Source organism: Brassica rapa, chromosome A08, assembly GCF_000309985.2.
Source record: "Brassica rapa cultivar Chiifu-401-42 chromosome A08, CAAS_Brap_v3.01, whole genome shotgun sequence".
NCBI classification, from domain to species: Eukaryota; Viridiplantae; Streptophyta; class Magnoliopsida; order Brassicales; family Brassicaceae; genus Brassica; species Brassica rapa.
The window spans coordinates 20,937,448-20,963,343 of record NC_024802.2 but is presented as its reverse complement, the minus strand read 5'-3'; the positions used below and the strand labels follow the sequence as shown (position 1 = coordinate 20,963,343).

The 25,896-nt window shown below is 35.2% G+C and overlaps 4 protein-coding genes across 5 annotated transcripts; 2 read left to right on the top strand and 2 right to left on the bottom strand.

The window, feature by feature from the left end:
* Positions 1 to 657: 657 nt before the first annotated feature.
* LOC103836183 (protein NRT1/ PTR FAMILY 6.3) lies at positions 658 to 6,720 on the top strand. Its single transcript, XM_009112421.3, has 5 exons — positions 658 to 2,937; positions 3,147 to 3,324; positions 3,412 to 3,451; positions 3,651 to 4,225; positions 5,648 to 6,720. Exons 1-5 carry the CDS (start codon positions 2,826 to 2,828, stop codon positions 6,513 to 6,515), a joined length of 1,773 nt encoding a protein of 590 aa, XP_009110669.1. The 5' UTR covers positions 658 to 2,825; the 3' UTR covers positions 6,516 to 6,720.
* Positions 6,721 to 13,057: 6,337 nt separating this feature from the next.
* LOC103836182 lies at positions 13,058 to 15,352 on the bottom strand. The gene is made up of 3 exons (XM_009112420.3): positions 15,092 to 15,352; positions 14,488 to 14,650; positions 13,058 to 14,306 (listed from the first exon to the last, which is right to left on the bottom strand). Exons 2-3 carry the CDS (start codon positions 14,599 to 14,601, stop codon positions 13,203 to 13,205), a joined length of 1,218 nt encoding a protein of 405 aa, XP_009110668.1. The 5' UTR covers positions 14,602 to 14,650; positions 15,092 to 15,352; the 3' UTR covers positions 13,058 to 13,202.
* Positions 15,353 to 16,949: 1,597 nt separating this feature from the next.
* On the top strand, positions 16,950 to 19,307 carry LOC103836177 (flavin-containing monooxygenase FMO GS-OX5). 2 transcript variants are annotated; one of them, XM_009112416.2, is made up of 5 exons: positions 16,950 to 17,759; positions 17,846 to 17,916; positions 18,281 to 18,433; positions 18,510 to 18,728; positions 18,810 to 19,307. In XM_009112416.2, the coding sequence occupies exons 1-5, from the start codon at positions 17,216 to 17,218 to the stop codon at positions 19,167 to 19,169; spliced, it is 1,347 nt and encodes a 448-aa protein (XP_009110664.1). In that variant the 5' UTR covers positions 16,950 to 17,215; the 3' UTR covers positions 19,170 to 19,307. The 2 variants fall into 2 exon arrangements, with proteins under 2 accessions (XP_009110664.1, XP_018509487.1); XM_018653971.2 differs by having other exon boundaries at positions 18,510 to 19,307.
* LOC103836179 (WEB family protein At1g12150) lies at positions 19,169 to 25,763 on the bottom strand. The gene is made up of 3 exons (XM_033277862.1): positions 25,545 to 25,763; positions 20,828 to 21,011; positions 19,169 to 20,724 (listed from the first exon to the last, which is right to left on the bottom strand). Exons 2-3 carry the CDS (start codon positions 20,996 to 20,998, stop codon positions 19,252 to 19,254), a joined length of 1,644 nt encoding a protein of 547 aa, XP_033133753.1. The 5' UTR covers positions 20,999 to 21,011; positions 25,545 to 25,763; the 3' UTR covers positions 19,169 to 19,251.
* Positions 25,764 to 25,896: the final 133 nt, after the last annotated feature.

The window sequence follows — 25,896 nt, the reverse complement described above, 5'->3', positions numbered from 1 at the left end:
CACCGATGCTCTAAAAAACCATTCATCTTATATTTTCTGAATATATACGGCTGTTATAAATTTAGGTTTTAGCCATATAAATTTTTGTATTGTATAGATAATTTTTTATCATTTACAGTAACAAGTTAAACTAATTTAGCTAAAACTAAAGCATAAGCAAAAGTTTCAAAAAAAAAACTTAAGCAAAAGTTATAGTTTCGGTTTCGAAAAAGGTATTGTTGTTCGTGCTAATAGTAATATGGATTCATCCTCTTGAAATGACAGTCAACGCTGTGGTAGAATCTCTGGTGGTCCTACAAGTGTCACGTGCCAAAAAATGGGCCCTGAGATATACCTATAAGCTAAGCCAGCTCCGCCCAAAAATTATGAACCGTTCATTTTAACTATGATTATCTTATATTGTAGTACTAATAATTATTCTACAGAATTTTTTTTGACAACATTCTACAGATTATTTACCAATTTAAGTCCGTTGAAGATATTAAAATATCAGATGACAAAAAAAAAGTCCGTTGAAGATAGTAAATTTGGTTCACCACTCGTTCTGCTCTTCTTTATTGATGGGACTCCTCGCTGTCACTTGTCATCATTTTTTGGTCTTCCGCAACCTTTGGATGGTATATTTACGTAAATATAGCAATATGAACACTTAAAAGTGTTTTTTTATGGGTGAAATTTCAGCGATCTCCCTATCGATAATGGGAGACCTAGAGATGTATCATGACGAAGAGTTTGCAATAGTTTTTCTGAATTTCATATTAAAGCATGAAAATCTATTAATTAGTTTTAGAAATTAATATAAGATATATGTTGCTGAGAAAGAATTAAAGTAGATGTATGGTTAGCATTATTCGTAATATTCTCTTTTTTTTTTTGCACTTTCTTAGAGATTCATTGATTTAAACTTTTGTATTGGATATTTTACATAGACTCCGAGACTGATCAACTGAACTAGTTAACTTACTTTCTACAAAAAAAATGAAACTTAAAATTTGAAAATGTGTTGTTCTCGGGTGTTTTTTTATCATATTTTCTCAAGAAATAAAGAGAACCACCAATTTGAACAAAATAAAAAGAAAGAACCAGAACCATTAAAGTTGCAAGGCTACTTCTTTATCAAAAACTAAAGTTGCAAGGCTACTAACTAAAAGAGCAAATTAAACTATATAGTTCATGAAATTCATGTGACTATTATTAGACAATTTAGATTAATTTATTTCACTTTAATAATAAAAACCTAAAAAATTCATTTTCAAAACAAAACAAAAAGTATAATATTAATCATATTGCAGCATGACTCATTTTAGTGGCGTCTAAGAAGCATGCATTTTGAGCCATTAGATACCAAGGTAGACTTTCCCATTAGCACAAAAGAAGAAAGTTGGTACATTAATGTAATCATACCAACTCCACGAGTCTTTGGTTTCAATTTTGTACAAATACTTAAGTTTTAGCACACGAGAAACAAGTACGTATGATTTGGCAGATTTTCATACGATTTAATAGAATTCTTAATACTATTAGATAAAATTATATCGAATGTATAAATATTTCTGAAAGTTCTGTGCATGTTTCTTAAAAGAAAAAAAATCGGTGCAAGTCATTCTGATCTTTGGTTTAGAAGCGTCAGTTTGTGTGAAGTGCATGCACATGATTCTCAAATTAGAACCAAAAGAAAAATATTATAATGAAATTACACAAATTAGTATTCTTATACAGAATGCAAAATAATATACAAATGCATACACTCTCTAGGCTTTACTCTTTAACAAACTCGACCACCAATTTATGATAAAAAAATAACACACATAATATATTATTGCATTTTTTTCAAAGGCGACAAAACAATTCTAGTACTGCCTAAATTTTTTTTGGGTGATGTACTATGGAACACCAAAATTATCCTACAAGTAGAGCTCGAAATTTAGCAAACGAAACAAAAGGATGGGAGAAAAATAAAAGAAAAAAAAAACATGCCCGAGAATAATGTAAATCGACAATAATGAAAATTGAAAACGCATTTGTAACTCCTCAACCAATTATTTTTAGTTATTAACTTATTATCTATAGCTCATAAAAAAACCAAAATATGTCATTTCCATGAAAATAATTACTACCCGTTTCATTTTAGTTTTCGTTTTAGATTTATTCACAAAGATCAAGAAAAACATTTAATGTTGTATATTTTGAAATAAAAACATCATTAGCTATACACTTAACCATATTTAAAAAAATTGAAAAATAAAATACACAATATTATTAATAAATTTTACATTGAAATTTGAAAATAAAATTTATTTTGAAACGAAAATTTTAATTTACAACGACAATTAAAAGAAAATACTATCAAGCAACGCTTTTTTTTTTCTTCGCATATTTATTCTCCCCATTTTAAAGAAACATAATAATAGCTCATGATGGTGTGTAATATTGATGCGCGTGATGCCATTGAGTCACTGACAAAATAACCAATGACTTTTCACGTAAAAAGTTCACACCCACAGTTCCAAAGTAAGAGGAAGTGGTAATATTTGGCTTTGAGATCTCCCCAATCAAACAACACTCAGAGTCACACATGTGCCACTATTTTCTTCAATTTTTTTATTTTATGTATAAAAAACTCGAGCCCAAATATAAAATTGCGAAGTTTCCCGGTATAAATAAAGGTATCAAGACTCCACAGATGAACACATTTGATAACACAAAAGAAACCAAAAGCTCAAAAACAAAACAGCCCTTTTCTCTTTGCTTGTAACTGACCAAACAATCAATATCCCCATAACCCCCACCCCAACTTGCAAAAATCTTTCGTCCATCCTCAAGATATGTCTCTTCCTGAAACTAAATCTCAAACCCTTTTAGATGCTTGGGACTTCCAAGGCCGCCCTGCCGATCGCTCTAAAACCGGTGGATGGGCCAGCGCCGCGATGATTCTCTGTAAGTATAATCACGTACAATTGAAGTTCTAGAAAAAAACTACAACGGTGTATATATTATATACCAGTGAAAAAGAAATTGAATATCTTGTGGGCCTTTAGTACGTTGTAGTTTTATTCGAAATGGGTTGGAGTTCTTTTCTTGTTTGTGTCAATTTATTTTCCATTTCATATTTAAAATCTCTAACTTCTTTTATGAATTATTTGAAGGTATTGAGGCGGTGGAGAGGCTGACGACGTTAGGTATCGGCGTTAATCTGGTGACGTATTTGACAGGGACTATGCATCTAGGCAATGCAACGGCAGCTAACACCGTCACCAACTTCCTCGGAACTTCGTTCATGCTCTGTCTCCTAGGTGGCTTCATAGCTGACACCTTTCTCGGAAGGTTTGTCTATAATTTAAATGAAATCATTAGTCTTTTTGCTCATGTTAATTCATTACTAATTATAATTGTTATTTTTGATTCATATAGGTATTTAACGATTGCCATATTCGCAGCAATCCAAGCCACGGTAAGGACCTTAGACGTCCCTTTCGCCTTGCTCAAAACTATAGCCAAGATTATGAAGAATCATAAATATTGACTAGTCTAATACAAAGATAAATATAGTAAACGCCATAGTCTTTATCTTTGTTTAGTTTCCCAAAAGATTAATATATTTGTTCATCAAAAAAAGAGATTAATATATATGTTATGATTATGACTATTAGGGTGTTTCTATCTTAACCCTCTCAACTATCATACCGGGACTTAGACCACCAAGATGCAACCCAACAACGTCGTCTCATTGCGTACAAGCGAGTGGAATACAGCTGACGGTTCTATACTTAGCGTTATACCTCACGGCCCTAGGAACCGGAGGCGTGAAGGCAAGCGTATCTGGCTTCGGTTCAGACCAGTTCGATGAGACTGAACCAAAAGAACAGTCACAAATGACATATTTCTTCAATCGCTTCTTCTTTTGTATCAACGTTGGCTCTCTTTGTGCCGTGACGGTCCTTGTCTACATACAAGACGATGTTGGACGCAAATGGGGTTATGGTATATGCGCGTTGTCTATTGTGCTTGCACTAAGCGTATTCTTGGCCGGTACAAACCGCTACCGTTTTAAGAAGTTGATCGGTAGCCCCATGACACAAGTTGCAACGGTTATTGTGGCGGCGTGGAGGAATAGAAGGTTAGAGTTGCCGTCGGATCCGTCGTTTCTATACGACTTGGACGATGTTATTGCGGCGGAAGGCGCGATGAAGAGTAAACAAAAGCTGCCGCATACCAAACAATTCCGGTACGATTTCTATTAGCTTATTTTTGTCAATAAAAATTAACAGTTTAGTAACAAATAAATCACACTTACGATTCCCTAAGGTTATTTAAAAAAAAATTCGATTCAAGTTTGACAATTTCTATACTTAACCACAAGGGTTTGTTTCAAATAATTGAGGTGTGGCCTATGGGTTAATTGAATGTGATGGAATAGACTTGAGAAATGTGAAATTAAAAGTGGGGCTGTCTGGGTGAGAAATAACTCAAAAAGCTCGTGTCCTTTTATTAAATGGGGACCACACATTTTTTCACTATATGCCTACTTGGCATTAGAATCCAATTAAAAAGGCTTGATTATATTCACTTGTCTCTTGTTGTGCAAAAATAAATTATTATCATTATTATATTATTACTCGACCATACAACGAAACTGGTCCATGACGTGGATTTTACAGCTAATATTTTTTGGATTTTTATTTTCATGTGTGTGCTTACCTTAGATATAGCACGTCAAGTTCAATATTTTCTCGTAAAGATTTGCACGTCAAGTTTTACCTATAAATGATCTTAGAAATTTTTACACCCCCTGTTAGATTATTTGGTCATTACGAAAGAGAGTAGCTTTAGGCACAAGCTTTGGTAAAAATCAAATAACATATTTCAATTTGTTTTATTTTATTAGTATAGTATTATTATTAACAGATTCTCCTGCTACAAAACTTAAATATATGCACATAGATATATACCTGACTCGTGACGTCCCACTTAAGTACAGTATCCTTTTATGCATCAATCCCTATGTATGCCTACATAGACACAAGAATCCAAAGGAATCAAATTACTTGTAGTTCCAGATAATTTTCAGAGAATCTTTTTACCATCTCTAGATACTTGAATTTCTCCTAGCAATAAAACTAAATAAATAAGAGGAAAGAAACGACAAGTTAGGGAGACAGTTGTTTTGTCTTGTATCCAGAACAATCATGTTTCGTGTCGTAAGACCTCCACTACTTTACACCTCCACCGGGACAGACCCAAATTTAGACTTTAGACGTTAGAACCCCCCGGTCACGTGATTTGCGTGCTAATTGTTTCATTCAATTTGTCTATTTTGGGTATTTCTTAGTTTACTCAAAACTTTTGAAAACTTCCTTACCTTTTATACCTTTTTCCTTATTTAATTTATTTTTTAACTTTCCTTTAAAAACAATTTTTATGTGTGTATATTTTTTGCCATTTGTGAAGGGTATATCATCTTGAAAAGATTTCACGTAAATTTCTCCATATCATGTTGATTCGATGCTTAGGGAGGATCTGTCAACAAGAACATACAAAATAAATAAAAAATTTAACCACATTTATCCTTTATCCAGCAATGCATTTTTCTCTATTAAAAATAATATGTATATTCTAACCATTCTTTATATAATTTTTGATGCTACAGTTCGTTAGACAAGGCAGCAATAAAGAACCAAGAAACGGCAATGACCCAAAACGTATTCAACAAATGGACACTTTCAACACTAACCGATGTTGAGGAAGTGAAACAAATCGTACGGATGTTGCCAATTTGGGCAACATGCATCCTCTTTTGGACCGTACATGCTCAATTAACGACATTATCAGTCGCACAATCCGAGACGATGGACCGTCACATTGGCAGCTTTGAGATCCCTCCAGCTTCGATGGCCGTCTTCTATGTCGGTGGCCTCCTCTTAACCACCGCGGTTTACGACCGTGTCGCCATTCCCCTATGCAAAAAGCTATTCAACTACCCCCATGGTCTAAGACCACTTCAACGCATTGGTTTGGGTCTCATACTCGCAGCCGTGGGTATGGCTGTAGCTGCTTTGGTAGAGATCAAACGTCTTAGAACCGCACATTCCCATGGTCCAACAGTCAAAACACTTCCTCTAGGGTTTTATCTACTCATCCCACAATACCTTATCGTTGGTATTGGAGAGGCGTTGATCTACACAGGACAACTAGATTTCTTCTTGAGAGAGTGTCCTAAAGGTATGAAAACAATGAGCACGGGTCTATTACTGAGCACATTAGCGTTAGGGTTCTTCTTCAGCTCGGTTCTCGTGACTATCGTCGAGAAATTCACCGATAAAGCTCATCCGTGGATCGCTGATGATCTCAACAAGGGTCGTCTGTACAATTTCTACTGGCTTGTGGCCGTAGTTGTTTTCTTGAACTTCCTTATTTTTCTCGTTTTCTCCAAGTGGTACGTTTACAAGGACAAGAGACTAGCGGAGCTCGGGATTGAGTTGGAAGATGAGACGGATATTCCCATGGGTCATGCATGATCAATGATCCGACGATGATGAATATTGTGAACACATATATGCATTTGATTTTGATTTATGAAATTTGTAATATGTTTTATAATGATTTTTCTCAGTTACCTCTTGTTTCCGAGTCGACAAATAAGGGACCGACCGATAAGGGATAAAAGTTAAAATTCTACATTGTAAAATTTCTAAGATTTAACGCAATTAACGTCTTTTGTTATTCAAGTTGTCTGTTTCTTCCAAAAAAAGAAGCTATTCTTTTGCAATGGACCGTAAGGGATAAAAGTAAAAGTTTTCCCATTTGAGCATATATTTTTGCAATATATTTATGCACGATATTAAATAGTAAGGAATGTTCTGTGCACGTTTGTTTGTCTAACAGTTGTCTCCCAACTCTTATCTAGTTTTAAGATGCAAAATGATAAGAGTTGGACATATGTATATATCACTTCAGGCATGGACATCAATTATATCAACTCCTGCATATGTACATTAATCAAATCCATCGATATATAAACTAATTAGGTCCATACTTGTCTATATAATCAAATCCATATCGATTGATAAACTAAACTCCATTTTTTTCAGCAATCAGCTATTTTGGATTGAGCTAGCTGGAAGTGTAAATCGTGAGAGGTATCTAAGTTTGTAACCTAGCTGCACAATGAATTCAACTAGTTTTCATTTTCTTACTTTTACGTGCATAAAATATTTTTTTTTTCTCAAAATATAATAAATCACGTATTTTGTTTGTTCTGAATATCAGTATATCTAGTTTAGAATTGGAGATTTCTAATTTTTTTTGGGATCAATCTTCTTGATGATCTCTCTTCACAATATTTTTTCTCTTTTTCCCATGCGTCATATATTTCAATAATTTTGGTTCACTCTTCACATTAGATATATTCCGTTATATTGACAACCATCTTAAAGAACAAAATAGAAAATATCTTAGGGTTGTCAGAAAAAAAAAATCTTAGGAAGAGATATTATTAATACTAGATTTTTTAACCGCGCTACGCGCGGATAAGATATTATATGTATTCTTTAATTATAAAAGATAATGTATAATATTGTATTACATTATTTAAATAATATAAAATAAGACTACATAACATAAATATATTTTTAAAATTTTCTTTGTGGAAATCATTATGTTGTTTGATTGTTGTACTTGATTCACATATTTGCATAAATATTTGTGATAGATGAATAATTATATTTTTATTATCAGTAAATAATATATATTTATTATATAATATAAGAAAAATGAAATTATTTACTTTTTAAACAAACTTGTCTCCTGTTGGGGACTCGGTTATCATATTCAAAGGAGACATTTTTACAGTTATCAATCTTCTTAACAGTCAAAAAACAAATTTGAATATCAAAACAATATCTCATACGATCTCTTTGTGGAATAATTGCTCTGAAAAAATTGAATTTAGGCATAAAAAAGGACTGAAAATAGATGTGCAGATGTGTTATATAAGCCAACTTTACAAATTATTATTCATAATTCATATATCATTTATGTACATCCTATTTTTTGTCTATCATATCTTAAACATTTTGAAATAATTGATGCTAATTAATAATAAACTTTTGGCTGGCAAAAAAAAAAAATCAAATTTGTCTAATTATCGCTTAAATATTTTATTAATATTGTCTAAGAAGCTTTCAAGTGATATCATAGTTTAATTTTTATTATTACTCTTTTGTTAATTTTTAGAGTTTTTGTATTTAAGATTTTTTTCAATATTAAGCTTATATTTCTTTCACAGAATTGATATATATATCATAAAAATTACCATCAAATCAATTTTACTTATTTATTATTTTGTTTTTAATGAAAATACACTTTTTAAATAATTTAATTTAAAATAAAATTATATATTAATTTGTTGTATTCTAACAATTTGATTGAATTAATTAATTTTCTTTGGTGGATAACTTAAAAAGTTTTAATATGAATCAGAGAAGCAAGCTTATGTTGTTATATTATATTTATTTGTGTATATAGAATCTATATATAATGCTAGTGTAATAAAGAAAGAACATTATTTTTTGTAACTTCAAAAAGATACATTATTACAATTTGAAATTAATCAAAATTGAATAAAAAGGTAATTAAATATTTGTAAATCTAATTGTTTTTTTAATCTTGTTTAGTTGGATTCTCATGAAATGAAATCGATAGGTTAAACAAATGTTTACAAATTTGTTGTGTTATTGTTTTGTCTATAAACTACAAAATTTATTGAATTGATATATTTAATTATTGCATCCTTAAATAATATTTTATTAAGATATTAGAGAACTATGTTTTAAGTTGTTTTGTCAAAATTGTACAAAAATCTATGCTTTTTCATATTTGTCACAAAAATTTATATGTTAAACTTATTTTTACAAAATTCTTAACTTTGTCACGAAAACAAAAATCTATATTTTTTCATATTTGTCAATGTTCTCACACTTTCAAAGAATATATTAGCTTAGTCATTTACTTTTTTTTTTACAAAATAAAGTATCGGAGTCTTGAAAGTTGAATTCATATTATTGTAACTGTACATAAGAGTTTGTGATTTCATACTTAGTGATTCTTGTATATGTGTCCAAGAAAGTTTCAATGGCTTAATGGTAACTCCCCTATATTTATGTCATACTAACCCGGGTTCGATCCTTTCCTTTTACGAAAAAATAAATGAGATAACGTGGTAACTTTGAACTCTCTGATTATTTTGATTTTACTATCCTACGTGGACAGCCTATCTGAAGCTTATATTCTCCTTGACAGGTTTTTCTTATCTTTTCTCATTAGTTGTGCGTTCTATATTCTGGGCATATTGTTTTAGTTGTGTTATTTTCTATTTGTGTAGTTATTTTGATCTCCGACCACAGTAGCTCATTTCCTTATATCTAGACCTTTGATCTTATTATTTTCACTCATGGACTTTGGTCTTTAATCTTCTACGGTTTTTTTTTTAGCATCGTGCATTGTCATATCTCCCAATATTATTTTTTCGCAGTAGAGGCCACTCTCCCATAGAAACTATAGTCGATGTTAATTGTACGTTTGTGGTTCTTTACTCTGTTACATTTACCAAATCTCCTGACCACTTTTGTTATTTCTTCATTTTGTCTTCACAGCATATTCCATGTTTCGAACTCATGTTTCTGTTAAGTTTTGTTTTGACTGTACAGGTGGAGTAGTCATATCAAATGGTCTTATTGAATTTCTTCTCGTATATATCATTTTCCATGTATTTGATGTTTTGAAATGTTCGTCCGACAGTCGCCCAAGTCGTTTCTCTAAACTGATTTGTGTTCATGCGTAGCTGTTTGTTTTTAAATATTTTTTTCCAGATTCCTATACGTTTGCAATGGTTTAACTGTTGTTACACTGCCTGCGTAATTAAATATTGTGAAAGAAACATCATTCTTTCAATGCTCTTCTTATGTGAACATCCATTTTCCAATTCATTTCATCTTTTTTCTTCCTCAACCCATGCATTTAATATTTTATTTTGAATTAGAATATAAGCTGTTCAGTGTCCATTTTTCTTGGTTTCTCACATACAGACAGCAGTACCTACGTATTCTCACGAACATATAATTTGTGTGTGTGTTTCCAGTTTCTTATGTATTGTAATAGTAGTACTAATTACTTTTCTGATGGCAGATCTTTGAAATATAAGTCTTGCATCCATTCTTTCTCTAGCTGTCAATGATATCTAGACCACTTGGTGAAGTTACACGTGACATATAGCATGGGGTCCTTGCATTTTTCTTTTATTTTGGAAGCGTAATCTTAAACTTAATACATGGATCCTGAAACAACATGTTACGCCTGCAAATTCATAGCTATCATACTCTACGTCTGTGTTTGTCTTTGCTGGGCCTGAGTTCTTGGGATCGTCCTTCTCGGGGTTAAAGTTTCTCTTTCTCAACCTTTATCTTCTAGTATTAATGGCTCCCTCCTAACACTCGATTAATATATCATCTTATTATTCTAAAAAGGTTCCATGATCAATGGTTTCATCCCAGTCTCTCGAACCACTATTGGAATCTGTTAGAAGAGGGACACAGCATTGGTGGGTTCAAAGTCATGCGACCACTTCGTTAACAACGTCAGGTACCGTAAACAAAATCCAGAAACACCTTAACCTACTATCTGTAAGAATCACTCAAGACCACATATTACATGTACCTTGTGGAGCTAGCCTTCAATGATGATAGCGCTAATAAAACCTTATGATAATCTATATTTAGCTACAGAATAGACTTAACCAAAATAATAAGATACAAAATTAGACTTAACCAAAATAATAAGATACAAAATAGGTAAAACAAAAGTTAAAATTTGATGATGGCCTGAAGACACAATGAATAAGGGAAAACAGAGCAAATGTATAGTGGCATCCTTACGACGTCAGAAACGTATTCGCCACCGACTATTGTGGCCAATATTATAAGTGACAATCCATCAAGTTTGATAGAAGAGATAGCCATAAGATCTCGAGCTTGGAATGGCGACAAAATAAATAGTAGCATGACAGAAATAGGAAATTAATATTTGTATTGAGCATGTTGCTTTGACGATATGTTGCTTTGGCGTTTTGTGGTTAGGGCTGCAGATGAGATTTTCCATATCTTTATAATAGTTGGGAGACGAACCTCAAAACGTCCAAAGAGAGAATCTGAAGTGAATTAGTGAAATTGGAAGAGTCAAACTTAATAGCAAGCAATAATGGATTCGTATCGATCGAGAGGATGTAAGAGGGGAGATGGACGGTTGAATTTCCGAGGTTGAAGAAGATGACCGATGAAGTCTTCATTTATCACTTTTGGTGGGCCCGTATGATTTTAGAACCTGCAGACGTGGACACTCTTAGAAGAAATTCATATTATTAGATAGATAGATAGTCAAAACCGATGGTGATGTGGAGGAATGAAACATTATCATTGGCTGGAATTAATAATCCTAGGTGGACACCTTAGATTTTGAGATTATTGTGCTTTTAGTATTGTTAGATAACATAGTAGTATGATTTACTGTAATGATTGTCGAGGAGCAATAATGTTGAAATGAGACTTTTTGAATCTAGGAACTATATGAACCAATTACAGATAAGCAATCATGAACTTTTGGTCTAAGAACACTAGTAGTACTATTTAATGTGTATTTCTTTGACTTACAAACGACATGAGAGGGTGGGAGAAGAAATAACTTTTTGCTTTTATCTTTTCATTGGTTTGTCATGAACTAACTCAATTATTGTCGCGTAGATTCCTCTAGATTCCTCTTTGGCATCTATTTTCATGTTCGTTAAATTAAAATATTATCAGGTGGCAGTGTCACAAACAGAGGTGAATTTTTACATGAATTCAAATATATCCCCTGATAAAAATAAATTTCATGTAAAAATATTGTATCAGTCTTTAACATTAGTATAAATCCTTTTAGTAGTATAAGAGGGAGTTAGTGGAAGATGAATTTAGGTAGAGTTGGTTGATTTTAAGAATCAAGAAATTCTTTAAAATTATAATGAGTTTTTTTTTCATATTTGAAAAGTTTATGTGACTATTCTACTATAATGATCTTAAGAATTTTGAGGATATATGCAATATTTTGAAAATTGTATTTCATGAATTAAAATGTTAAGAATTCAAATCCTAATAACACTATATTTGATAGACTTATAGAAACAATTTAACACAAACTTTTTGAATAACAATGGATTTCATATGTCATTAAAAAAATCATCAAACCAATAACATTTGATTTTAATAAAAATGTTAGAATCCATTAACCAATAACTATAATATTTTAAATTTTTTACACTCATTGTAAGTATAGCTCCCACATCATTAGTAATAAAATAAATCAGAATTAGGGAGAACTCAAAAAAAATTAGCATGGCCAAAGATGAATTAGTGAATAAGAAAATTAAAGCTCCCAATATTCATAGGAATTAATGAAATAATACCATAGTATTAGTTTACTGAGTCGAATATTATTTTCTTGACACTTATAATAAACAAAAGAAATATTAAACTTGATCACTAACTAATTAGTGTTTAGTCCATTTTAATTCCCAAGATATATATAATTAACATATATTTTTAAATGATCAGAAAACACAAAAATAAAGCCCTTTCTCAAAAAAAAACACACACACACACAAAAATACATGAAATAAAATACACATGCATTTGCAAAAAAAAAAAAAGTACACATACGATGGATAGACCATTCATTATTAAAACATACATGAAGACAACAAACCCGAAGTGGCAGAATCAACACGTAGGTCAGAACACTAACTTGAAAAGTCAAATAGAGACTAAACCACGTTGATGTGAAGATGGCAACAAGTCTATAACTACAACCAGTGTTTGAAAATGTAATGATAAGATATTTGAGGCCTTTAATCTAAATGGGCTACGGCCCTAAAAGTCAGTTAAAGTTGTTGGATACGAACTGTGTTCCAAGATCCAACAAGAACAACATTTCAGTTGACCCCTACCAAATCGTTAATGCACAACACCAGTCAGGTATGACACCAGTAGCAACTATAAGCAACATTTTGAGAGAGAATGAGAAACAGAATGTGCTCAGCTCACTATCTTTAATGTCATAAGCTAAATAAAAAAGAATTGAACAACATAGACTTTTAAAAGATTACAACGATGAAGCGATCATTCATGTTTTCGCCTTCTTTTACCAACGTACCTCTGTGATACTGAACGTTTGTTTCTATGATTTGCTCCTACTTTGACATCTTTAGTTTTCCCCTGCATCTTCTTGTACTCTCTTGATCTCAAAACTGCTTCCAAGATGTTAATGTCTTCGCGTATCTCGTGCCTTGAGAGCGACGTTAAGCTCGGGAGTATCTCCTTTTGGAAGTTCTTCATTCTCCTCCCTCTTCTCAGCCTCAGTCCAATCTCTTTGTTGTTATCTCTTGTCAAGTTATTAAGCTCATCTAGAGCCCTTGATGACACACAGAAGTCTTCTTCAGTGTTGGTTTCACTTATACCTAATGTGTGTAGCTCATATGAATCGCAGGAACAACAATCCAAATCTTGATCTTGAGATGAGCTATTGGTTCTCTCTTGACGTGAAACTGCTGATATGTGGACTAATGATTCAGCTGCCGTTTGAATAGCTTCAGAGAACTCTTCCTCCTCGTTACAACGTTCGTTCTCCGGTAAGACTTCCGTAGTAGGAAACTCAAGCCGTGTACGGCAAGAAGCATCCAGTGCTCGAGTTCTTAAGTTGTTTTCAGTGGTGCAGCAAGAAGTATATGAAGCTGGAGATGCTGTACCCTCTTTTTCATGGACGCTTTGGCATTTAGAAGAGCAAAGAGGCGTAATAGGATCATCATCTACTCCGCTCTTCTCGCAGCTAGTTTCTGTCTCTTCGATGTATGGACAGTTCAGGTCTTGTAGGAAAGAGTAATGAGGCTCGGAGACAGACTGATCATCCGGTGGGGTTCTGTTAAGATCCAGTAAACCTGACTCCATATTCACTATGTTTGAGCTGATCCCATCAGCCAAGAATAACGGTTCGTAGCTAATAGAATCTGCATGCTCTGTTGTGGGAGGCTCCTCAAGATCAATAACAATATTTGGGTCTCTCTTGCCACTCCAAGTTGTGGCTAATGCTGGTTCTTTAGCTTCAAACGCTGAACGAAATCCCATCTCTACAGTGGTATTATTATAATTAGCGTAGTGATCTGCAGGAGGAAGACGAAGATCCATATCTCTCATCAGCAGCTTAGGTGGGCTTTTCACCGGAAACACCTGAAGAGAAAACTTTATCAAATAACTGTTTGATAATTAAGGTTCTGATACAGATATAACCGCACAATAGTTAACATTGGTTTGTCACTTTGTCCGCATGTTACCATTTAGACCCTAAGAAACATCTAAAAAGTCAAGCCTTAGACAAAACTAGAATCTAAATAAGCCACCCAATTTTTACCTGTCTCCCAAACAGAGTAACTGTACTCATTGGATTCTGCTTTAAAGTCTCTTTATGTGATGCAACATGTTTCTGTGATAATACTTCCTCTTTGGACAAACCAAAGAAGTACATGGCGCCTTGGTCGGCGATCGAACTCTTTTATTCTGTGGTTCGTTCGTCCCTATAAAAAATGCGATGATCAATAAGGTCAAATCAAACAGGATCAACATTGACCTTCCAACAAGAAATTAGCTACATGAGCATCAGCTAATTAGTCCTATTATACTGGTTATCCAGACACACACTCGAAAAAACCTCCATAGACATGCAAATAAGTAACGCTTTCCATTACAAAATTTCCAGAAAAAGAACACCATGTATAGCAAAGGATTCGTTATCCACATTAATAGAGATATACAAAGTAGGTATATAAATTTTTCCTAAATCCGAATTCAACAGTTAGAGAGAACTATAAAGGGAAAAAAAAGTAAAAGCATCAACTTCATGACGAACAAAAACATAGTACTACAACAACTTCGACTTTTGATGATAAAAACTATATATATAAATCTAATAATTCAATGAATGAATAAAATTGTTTTTATTAAAATAACGAAATTACCTGTAACAAATAGATTGAAGCTTTCCAATGGTAAGCAGATCTGGGAGACGGAAAAAAATGAGAGAGAGAGAGAGAGAGAAAAGTATCTCAAGAGGAAATGAGATCCATAGGTCAGATTCTAATGGTTATTGTCTCCATCAAAATAGATAGATTATACATACACACGTTTAACGTGTATCTGTAACTATCACATACCATTTATAAATATAAAAAAATTCGATCATGAGGAGCGAGGGAGACAGAGAGAGAGAGGAGAGACTCTTTTGATACAGAGAGAGAGAGAGGGAGTTTCGGAATATTTCCATTCCATATATTCTTTTTTTCCATTTTTTTTTTCCATTTGTATATTTATTAAACAAGGCCATAGTATGATAGTATACAATATATTCATTCCATATACAGTAACACATATCCAACTAGTAAAAAATAATATAAATTTATGAGGTCTATGTTATTTTATGAGTTATTCAAATCTTTTAAAATTGATTATATTGTTAATTAATGATATTAGCCTTTGTATTGAGAAAAATAAAATGAATATTTTATGGATGAGATGCTTTTAGTGGTTAGTGTGCAACGTCAGAGAGCTATCTTTTTCTGAGATTTATATGAACTTTATGTTTTGTTTTGGTTTGGTTATTATTATTGACAAAGATTATTAGGTGTGTTTAGGATCCCTCGCTTTTTTCCCTAATTATTATCCAATGGGTTTTGTTTAGTCATTTAATGACAACTAACCGTCCGTAATAGTAGTCATTTTAATAGGTAGAGGCGTAGAGCCGTAGAGGGAGAGATAGAATTTAAATATATATTTGAATAAACTGAAATGAGAAAAGAATTAAAAATAGAGTTTTTGTTGCAGCTGTCGTGTAGTGGTCAGATCTGTGTGGGTTGAGGAAAGAGGACCAAACATAGTTCTGAGACAGTAGAGGATTTGTGGCCCAGCTTCCAGCTTTTGCCATCTATAGATTCTTTACTGCAAATCCCCCACAATGTATTGATATCTTACCTAACCTATTATATATCTCGTACGATCTTTATAGGAAATCAAGCCGGTGGAAGAGACATTACATTAGCAAGGACATAGCAGCCATGGCAAAAGAAGTCCGTGTTGCATCTATTTTTTCGTTATGGCAATCTACAGATACATCCCACGGTAAACAAAGCTGAGAAAATAACCAGAACTACATTTAGTCGTTTAGTATATGATCCTTTCAAATGATTATTTTTACCTTCGATATGTGGTTTATATATATAGACCGCTTCTACGAGGATGGTTCTATTGTTTTAGAGATGGGAAAGTCGTATACGCCGAGGCCATAGTGCATTGCACAGGTCGTGTGACCGTGAGAGGATAACAGTGTATTAGACCACTCTACAAGCATGTCTTCCCACTCAAACTAGCCCAGGGCTCTCATTTATCGGTCTACATTTATAAAACTGTAGGAGGATATATGGAAGTTTCAAGAAATGTAGAATCTATGCTAATTTTTTGCCATGCTAAAGCTACAGCACACATTAAACAAATGGAGAATGCAATACTATATAATCAAAAAGTGTCTCTTAGTGTAATCAATTCTACTACTAACCGTTAGCATTATAAATGAAACATATAATCATATCAGAATCCAAACACCGAGTAAAGTGAAGAGTAGCTTTGAGAATAGTAATGGAGTTGAGTTTAGAAAGATTCAGTGATAAATATACTTCACTTGATATATAGTCCAGCTGTTAAGGAAACAAGATGTTTTTTTTTTTTTTTTTCACAACAAGATGTTTTTGTTTTTTCTGTTTTTTATCATCATGCATCATATAAAATATTAATCAAACTTTATGATAGAATGATACGATTGTTTTATTGATAATTTAGCAATTTTATAACTTACATAATCGATTAGAACCTAACAAAATTTTGAACAACTGCGTGTTTAGGATTTTTTTTTAAACTTTCTGCTGGACTTTAATTTCATTAATTTGAGTCAAGGCAGATAATTTAATTTTGTAAACGTTTCTACAATTCGGTTTAGAGTTAGACCGAATCGGTTCAATCCAAATTGAAGACGGTCGTATATAAACCCAATTCGAGTCATCACTCCACAAACTTCTTCTTCTTCAGCAACAAAAATGGCACCCGCATGCAGTCGAACCAACTCACTCCACGTGGCAGTGATCGGAGCAGGAGCCGCCGGACTCGCAGCCGCACGTGAGCTACGCCGCGAATCACACTCCGTCATCATCTTCGAGCGCGGCACACAAGTCGGAGGTCTCTGGGTGTACACACCACAAACCGAACCAGACCCGCTCAGCCTCGACCCGAACCGAACCGTAGTACACTCAAGCGTCTACGACTCTCTCCGCACCAACCTCCCGAGAGAGTGCATGGGCTACAGAGACTTCCCTTTCGTGCCCCGAAACGACGACGCATCGAGAGACCCGAGAAGGTATCCTAGTCACAGGGAAGTCCTCGCTTACCTTCAAGACTTCGCTAGAGAGTTCAATCTCGAGGAGATGGTTCGGTTCGAGACTGAAGTGGTTTGTGTTGAGCCTGAAGGGCAAAAATGGAAGATCCGGTCCAAAAGTTCAGATGGGATCTTTAAAGATGAGATCTTTGATTCTGTCGTCGTGTGTAATGGTCACTATACAGAGCCTAGAGTTGCTCATGTTCCTGGTAATAATTTGATTAAAAGTCTCAGTCTTTCTTTGTCTTTTGATGAATTTGAAGTAGTTCATGTTTGATCCATGTGAAATCTTTAGGCATAGATTCATGGCCAGGCAAGCAGATTCATAGTCATAACTACAGAGTTCCTTATCCTTTCAAAGACCAGGTAGGTTCTTACAGAATCTATTAACCCTTTACGCTTTATTTCTTTGTCTTTTTCAACAATTATTTATTAGATTCTCTACTTTGTATCTTATATTTTACACAAAATCATAGTTAGTAGTAATATATCTTTATAGTGGTGTTTTAAAAAATCGGTTTAATCGGCGCTTAGGCGTCAGACTAAACAAAATGATTTTTTTAGAACGACTTAAAAAAAAAATCAGTCTAGATGTTCAAAAATTGGTCTATGCGTTTGCCTACTCAATAATCCTCTATAAAACGTCTAATTAACGCCAATTTCTTGAACATTGCTAAATACGTTATGTAGATTCATTAATCTTGCATTCTTGGTCTGAAATCTTTGAAAGGTGGTGGTAGTGATAGGAAACTTTGCGAGTGGATCAGATATCAGCAGGGACATAACAGGAGTGGCGAAAGAAGTCCATATCGCATCTAGATCAAACCCATCTGAGACATACCAAAAGCTTCCCGGGTCCAACAATCTATGGCTTCACTCTATGGTATTACAACAAAAGAAACAAAATGAAAGATAAATAGATAGATCAGAGAGTGATGTGATCCTATATGTTTTTGCAGATAGAAAGTGCACGCAAAGATGGGTCGATTATTTTCAAGAATGGTAAGGTTGTACAAGCTAATACTATTGTGCATTGCACCGGTTACAAATATCACTTTCCGTTTCTCAATACCAATGGCTATATCACCGTCGATGATAACTGTGTTGGACCGCTTTACAAACATGTGTTTCCTCCTGCTCTTGCTCCAACGCTTTCCTTCATCGGTTTACCATGGATGGTTAAGTATCTCTCATTCATTCTACCTTCTTTTGGGATTTCATCATCTCCTAATCATATTCTTCTTCTTTTTTTGAATCAGACATTGCAGTTCTTTATGTTTGAGCTACAAAGCAAATGGGTGGCTGCAGTTTTATCTGGTCGTGTCACGCTTCCTTCATCAGACAGAATGATGGAAGATGTCACCGCCTTCTATGCAAAGCGTGATGCTAACAAGCTTCCCAAGAGATACACGCATAAGCTTGGTGAGTGTCAGGTTGATTACCTCGACTGGATAGCTGAGCAAGTTGGTGCACCACCAGTTGAACACTGGAGAGCTGAGGAAGTACACGGCGGATATCGAAGACTCGCCACGCAATCAGACACTTTCCGTGATAAATGGGACGATGATCATCTCATTCTTGAGGCTTATGAAGATTTCTTGAGACAGAAGCTGATTTAGTGTTGGAATAGTTTATTATTGTCTTTAATATTTTTAATTTGGAACAAAACAATGTTTTTATACAGATTGAAGAATCTAAGACCTAATCATGTTGTACATTTTCTTGTTGACGCCATCTGTTTAGTTCACTTTCCACCATGCTCTTTGCCGCTTCTGCGGACTCTGCTGACTTCTGAGCCAACTCCGTTGCGTGGTTCATCTCCTCTATAGCTTTCAGGCTCGCTCCTAGTTTAGTATCCGCTTCGGCTTTTCTTGCATTGATCTCTTCAAGCTCAGCTGCTATATCTGCCAACTTCTTTTCCGCTACAGTCTCTGTCTCCCCTGCTCCTCGTTTCAAAGATTCATACTCTTGTACTGTGATCTTTATCTTTGAAGATGATTCATCTTGTTTCTTGCTCTCTTTCTTCTGAGATATAATCTTCATCTCCTCGCGCACTTTCTCATCAGCCGCTTTGGCCTGTTCCACTTCTCTTATCACAATCTCTAGTCTCTTCTCAGCTTCTTCCGCAGCTATCATAGCGGAATCGGTTTCTTTCTTCAAGCTCTCGATCTTTCTGTTCATCTCTTCAGCTTCGTTTCTTGCTCTCGAAGCTTCTAACTTCATTTCCTCAAGCTTCAAGCTCTCTTCCTTGAGAGCTTCCACCTTCTTCCTCTCCTCAACCTCTAACCTCTCTGCTTCTCTCTTCTCCATCTCTTCTCGTTCTCTTCTCATGTCGTCAAGCTCCATCCTTATAGAATTCACCAAGCTTCTCAGAGAGCATTCCTCATCAGAAGCCTCTTGTAGCCTTGTAGTAGCCTCATTCAGCTCGTTTGTAATAACTTTAACCGTGTTCATCTCAGACTCATGAGCTTTCTTCATCTCTTCCCTTAAACTCTCAATCTCCGAGGTCGTCTCAATAAGCTTGCCTTCAAGAGTTCTTGATAGCTCAGGCTCGTACTCTTTCCTCAAGACTAGTAGCTTCTTCTCCGCCTCCTCAACAGCCGTCTTGTAACACTCTCTCAAATCGTCTTTCTCCTTCACAATACTACCATACTCTTGCTGGTTCTGAGTAGCTGCTAACTTCAGCTGATGAATCGCGTCTTTCATATCCGTAATCTCTTTGGAAAGCTCGCTGACCTTAGCTGAGTTTACTTGTATCGCACGTTTAGCCTCAGCGGCTTGGTTTAAGGCAGTGGCTTTGAAGTCCAAAGCGGAATCAAAGCTTTGTTTGATTTTGTTTAGCTTTTGCTTTGCTGCATCGAGTTCAACGGTGGTGGAGAGATACCGTTCTCTAGCGACGTCGAGCTCGTGGTGGTGAGGAGGGGAGGAGCCTTGGGACTTGTCATGCTCAAGCTGTTCTTCTCGCTGTTGGACTGTTTCTTTGGTGTCTATAGCGGATTGTTTAGACTTGTTAACGGTCTCGAGCTTTGTTCTAAGCTCCTCCATTGTCTTCTTTGCTTTTGAGAGATCGGAGAGAGCGCGAGATCTTGTGATCTCGGAGTTGTCTAGCTTTTGTTTGATCTTGATGAATTGCTTGTGGGCTAGCATTAGCTGTGTTTCTTTGTCGGTAACGCTCTGAAACATTTAAAAAGGGTTTCTTGCTAAACAAGGCATATCTAGAAAGATGATACTACATGTTTTTGATTAAGCTATAATGATTGTTGTTGGATTAGTTTACCTCAGAGGAAAGGCGAGACCTTCTTGGAGTGCTTCTTTGTCTTGAGACTACTTCACCAAACAAGCTCACGGCAGCTTTCACCGATTGGAACGGTGCTCTGGTGTCTATCTCTCCAACCTCCGATGTCCTCGGAGATTCAGGGCCTTTTTGTTGTACTCTAATGTTCACCATTCTCTACACCCACCTGCATGCAAAACTGTAGTAATATAAACTTGATTATGATATTTCACACCTCTGTAACTTTACAACATTTTAGTACATATATAATCTAAAGGTTTCTTAGAAACAAAGGTTTCTCAGAACAAAACCCACGTAATATTACAGATGTCCAAAACTAGTCACTTGCTTTTCACATGCAAGTCATACCAAAATAGATTACGTAATCACTTGACCACCTTGCCACATCTTTGATTAAGGCACTTTCCAACAAATCTCCTCCTTGCCTTAGTTCCTGGAAACACCTAGTTTGTTTCTCAGATATTCAAACCTTGCTTTTGGTAAAGCTTTGGTGAATACATCAGCGATTTGATCATTTGTTTTGCAGTACACCAACTTTATCTCTCCATTCTTCTGTTCTTCTCTTAGATGATACAGCTTGATATTGAAATGCTTGGTTTTGCCATGGAAGACAGAATCCTTTGAGATAGCAATAGCAGCTTGATTATCAACAAAAATCTCTGTTGGTTCCTTTTGCTCCATATGTAGATCAGCAAGTAGTTTTCTGATCCAAACTGCTTGATTTACCGAGGCATTTGCTGCAACATACTCTGCTTCTGCAGTACTTTGAGCTACAACATCCTGTTTCTTTGAACACCATGAAAACATTCCTGATCCAAAAGTGAAACAGAAACCTGTTGTGCTTCTCATATCATCAATAGATCCAGCCCAATCACTATCAGAAAATCCAGCAAGCTTGGGACTGTGAGAACATGTATACTTGATGCCATACTCTGTTGTTCCTCTAACATATCTCAAGATTCTCTTTGCAGCTTGAAAATGTAATTCACTGGCACAATGCATAAACCTTGAGAGAGAACTTACAGAAAACATTATGTCAGGTCTGGTGGATGTGAGATACATCAAGCAACCAATCAAGCTTCTGTATTTATTTTCATCTATCTTTTCAGCTCCATCCTCTTTGCTGAATTTCTCCTTTTGATTCATTGGTGTGTCTGTGCTCTTGCAATCTTCCATCTGAAACTTCTTAAGAATCTCTTTTGCATACTTTCTTTGATGTATAATAATCCCATCACTTCTTTGCTGCACTTCCATTCCCAGAAAATAAGACATCAAACCGAGATCTGTCATCTCAAATGCTTTGAGTATTTCAGACTTGAAAGCACCCACTACCATCTCGTCACTCCCTGTCACAAGCAGGTCATCAACATAAATGGAAACCACAAGTAAATTACTACTTGTTTCTTTGATATAAAATGTAGCTTCACTTTGACTTTTGACAAATCCCATCTTCTGAAGATGATCATCAATTCTTGTGTACCATACTCTTGGAGCCTGTCTAAGACCATACAAAGCTTTTTTCAACAAGTAGACTTTCTCCTCCTGTTCCTTTACTCTAAACCCATCAGGCTGTTCTACATAGATTTCTTCTTCAAGATAGCCATTTAGAAAGGCTGATTTGACATCTAAGTGAAATACTTTCCAAGTATTTTGAGCAGCCAACGCAATCATCATTCGTATCGTGTCTAACCGTGCCACTGGAGCAAAGGTTTCTGAAAAATCCACTCCATATACTTGGCTATAGCCCTTCGCCACCAATCTGGCTTTGTGCTTGTTTATAGATCCATCAGCATTGAGTTTAGTCCTATAAACCCATTTAACCCCTACTATCTTTCTGTCTGATGGTCTGTCCACTAGCTGCCAAGTATCATTTTTATCAATCATTCTAAGCTCTTCATTCATTGCTTCAACCCACTTGTGATCCTTTTCAGCATCCTCATATTCACCAGGTTCAAAGACAGCAATATTGCAATGATCATAGATGTCAGACAGTAATCGTGTACCTCTCACTGGAATATCGTCGATGTTATCTCCAGTGTCTTGTAGAATCCTAGGCACATGTTCTGAATCAGATTGCTCCCAACTCCATTGTTTATCTTCCATAAAAGTCACATCTCTGCTTACCAAAAGCTTTTCATGTTGAGGATGAAAAATTCTGTAAGCTTTACAAGAATCACTATAACCAACAAACACCCCAGGTTCTGCCTTCTTGTCAAGCTTATCTCGCTTCACATATGGAACATGAGTGAAACAAAGACAACCAAACGTCTTCAGATTAAACATGTTAGGCTTGTACCCATACCAGACTTCGTATGGTGTCTTTTTATCCAAAGCTCTTGTTGGTAACCTATTGAGTAAGAATACTGCAGTGTTTGCAGCTTCTGCCCACAAATTCTTTGGAAGCTCTTTTTCATGCAATATGCATCTTGTCATCTCCATAATGCTTCGATTTTTTTCTCTCACTTACACCATTTTGTTCAGGGGTGTATGGGGCTGTAAACTGATGCTCAATACCGGATTCTTCACAAAACTTTCCAAAAGTTTTATTTGTGTATTCAGTCCCATTGTCAGACCTCAAAATCTGCAACTTGCAACCACTTTGATTTTCCACCCAAGCCTTGTATTTCCAGAATATGTTAGCTACCTCACTCTTGAATTTAATGAAGTAAGTCCAACAAAACCTGCTGTAATCATCTATGAACACAATATAATACTTACTACCATTCAAGGATGGTGTGCTCATAGGACCTCCAACATCTGTGTGTACTAGTTGCAGCCTTTTTGTAGCTCTCCAAGTTGCTTGAGGAAATGGTTTTCTTGTGATTTTTCCATATTGACAAGCTGTACAATCTCCTAACTCACTTTCTAACAATGGAATTCCTTTTACCATGTTATTTTTCTGCATATAAAGAATTCCACCATGATGAAAGTGACCAAGCCGTTTATGCCATAAACTTGCATTACTGATTGTGCTTGTGTATGCCATATGGTCTTCCTCCATAAGGTTTAGATGAAAGCTTTTCGCTCTCATTTTAATTCTGAACAAGTCACATCCTTTAGCATCTTGTATCAAACACCATTTGTCTTGAAAAATGACTTTGAAACCTTTCTCTAGCAACTGTCCAACACTTAGTAGATTCTGATTGATCTGAGGCACATAAAGAACATCTTGAATATACTTCACACCTGTTACGCTTTCGATGGCCACCGTTCCTTGCCCTTTAACGGAAAGAAATTCACCATTTCCAATTCTTACTTTAGAAGTAATAGATGTATCTAATACCTTGAACAGTTCCTCATCGTTGGTCATATGGTTTGTACAACCACTGTCAATCAACCAAGAATCACTTGAGAAGTTAGCTGCTACAAAGCTCGTCGCGACGAACAATTTTTCTTCCTTTTCTTCTTCGATCATAGCATTTGCTTCATCCTTTTGTTGTGTCTTGCAAACTCGCTCCACATGGCCAAGTTTACCACACTTTCTGCATTTAATGTCTGGTCTCCACCAACACTTTCTTTCTTCATGACCTGTCTTCTTGCAGTGAGGACAGGTTTCATTACTAGAAAGTTTGTACGTACGTTTATCTGAAACTCCCTTTGCTTGAAAAGCCTCTTGAGTTTCATTATTTGTTTGAAAAGCTCCTTCCATTGATCCTTCTTCTCGCATTGATCGTCTTTGCTCTTGAGCTTGCATTGCATTTACCAATTCTGCTAAAGAGATATTGGATAAATCTTTGGTTTCTTCTAGTGAAGAGATTTTAGATTCATATCTTTCAGGTATGGATACCAAAATCTTCTCCACAATTCTTTCATCTGAGAAGTCCTTGCCAAGCAGTCTCACCTTGTTGACAATACTTAGTAGTTTATTTGAATATTCTCTTATGGTCTCTGTCTCTTTCATTTTTTGAATCTCAAACTCCCGAATCAGATTAAGTATCTGCATATTCTTGGTTCTTTCATTTCCTTGATACTCCTTTTTGAGATATTCCCATATGCTTTTTGCTGATCCCAAGTTCATTACTCTTGTAAATATGGTGCCTGATAGTGCAGAGAATAAACATGCCTTGGCTTTAGACTTCCTTGTCTTCTTTTCTTTGTGATTTCTAAGCTGGGCTAGCGTGGGATTTTCAGGCAGGGGAGACACTTCATAATCTTCTTCTATAGCCTCCCAGAGATCAAGAGCTTCAAGATGAACCGTCATCCTAACTGCCCAAGCTTGATAATTTTCACCGTCGAATACAGGTGGTGTGCTGAAGAAATTTGCTTCTGTTTCCATCACAGATCCCTTAAGAAAAGAGCTCTGATACCACTTTGTAGTAATATAAACTTGATTATGATATTTCACACCTCTATAACTTTACAACATTTTAGTACATATATAATCTAAAGGTTTCCTAAAAACAAAGGTTTCTCAGAACAAAACCCACGTAATATTACAGATGTCCAAAACTAGTCACTTGCTTTTCACATGCAAGTCATACCAAAATAGATTACGTAATCACTTGACCACCTTGCCACATCTTTGACTAAGGCACTTTCCAACAAAAACATTGTCAATCAATAAAAGAAACTAAAACAAAAGGACATAACAATCCTAACATGATCAGCATGTTCTTACGTAAACGATGCAAAATCCATGCAGGTTGCATATAATGAAATGGAGAAAATTAGATAGAAAGGAAAGGAGACATGTACGTACCTTGATTAGTTTCTCTTTCTTCGTGTTCCTCGTTGTTGTTTTTTCCTATTGACCTCTTCTTATATAACCCATTGTTCTCTATAATTACGGGACTTTTGGTTGGTTATTATCCTTCTTGTCTCTCTGATCTATATTTAGAAGCTTAGTTACTGGCACGACACCTTTCTTTCTTCTGTCTGCATTCACGTCGCTGCCTGTCTCAATGCCATTTACTTTTTTGCTTCTGACTATTATGAGCCAAAGGTTAACCTTTTATAAAAAAACAAACTACATGCTCCTCATGTTGAAGTTAATTTTTAAGTTGTGAATTTTGAGTGACTTGTTCCTGGTGGACACATTTAGAGAATAACGT

Excerpts from the sequence above, each read along its gene's own strand:
- LOC103836182 (XM_009112420.3), bottom strand. The coding sequence starts at position 14,601 with ATGTACTTCTTTGGTTTGTCCAAAGAGGAAGTATTATCACAGAAACAT. Across the intron at positions 14,307-14,487 it reads TTACTCTGTTTGGGAGACAG|GTGTTTCCGGTGAAAAGCCC; the intron begins GTAAAAATTGGG and ends TTTTCTCTTCAG.
- LOC103836183 (XM_009112421.3), top strand. The coding sequence starts at position 2,826 with ATGTCTCTTCCTGAAACTAAATCTCAAACCCTTTTAGATGCTTGGGAC. Across the intron at positions 2,938-3,146 it reads CAGCGCCGCGATGATTCTCT|GTATTGAGGCGGTGGAGAGG; the intron begins GTAAGTATAATC and ends AATTATTTGAAG. Across the intron at positions 3,452-3,650 it reads TCGCAGCAATCCAAGCCACG|GGTGTTTCTATCTTAACCCT; the intron begins GTAAGGACCTTA and ends TATGACTATTAG.
- LOC103836177 (XM_018653971.2), top strand. The coding sequence starts at position 17,216 with ATGGCACCCGCATGCAGTCGAACCAACTCACTCCACGTGGCAGTGATC. Across the intron at positions 17,917-18,280 it reads CTTATCCTTTCAAAGACCAG|GTGGTGGTAGTGATAGGAAA; the intron begins GTAGGTTCTTAC and ends AATCTTTGAAAG. Across the intron at positions 18,434-18,509 it reads ATCTATGGCTTCACTCTATG|ATAGAAAGTGCACGCAAAGA; the intron begins GTATTACAACAA and ends ATGTTTTTGCAG.
- LOC103836179 (XM_033277862.1), bottom strand. The coding sequence starts at position 20,998 with ATGGTGAACATTAGAGTACAACAAAAAGGCCCTGAATCTCCGAGGACA. Across the intron at positions 20,725-20,827 it reads GGTCTCGCCTTTCCTCTGAG|AGCGTTACCGACAAAGAAAC; the intron begins GTAAACTAATCC and ends TAAATGTTTCAG.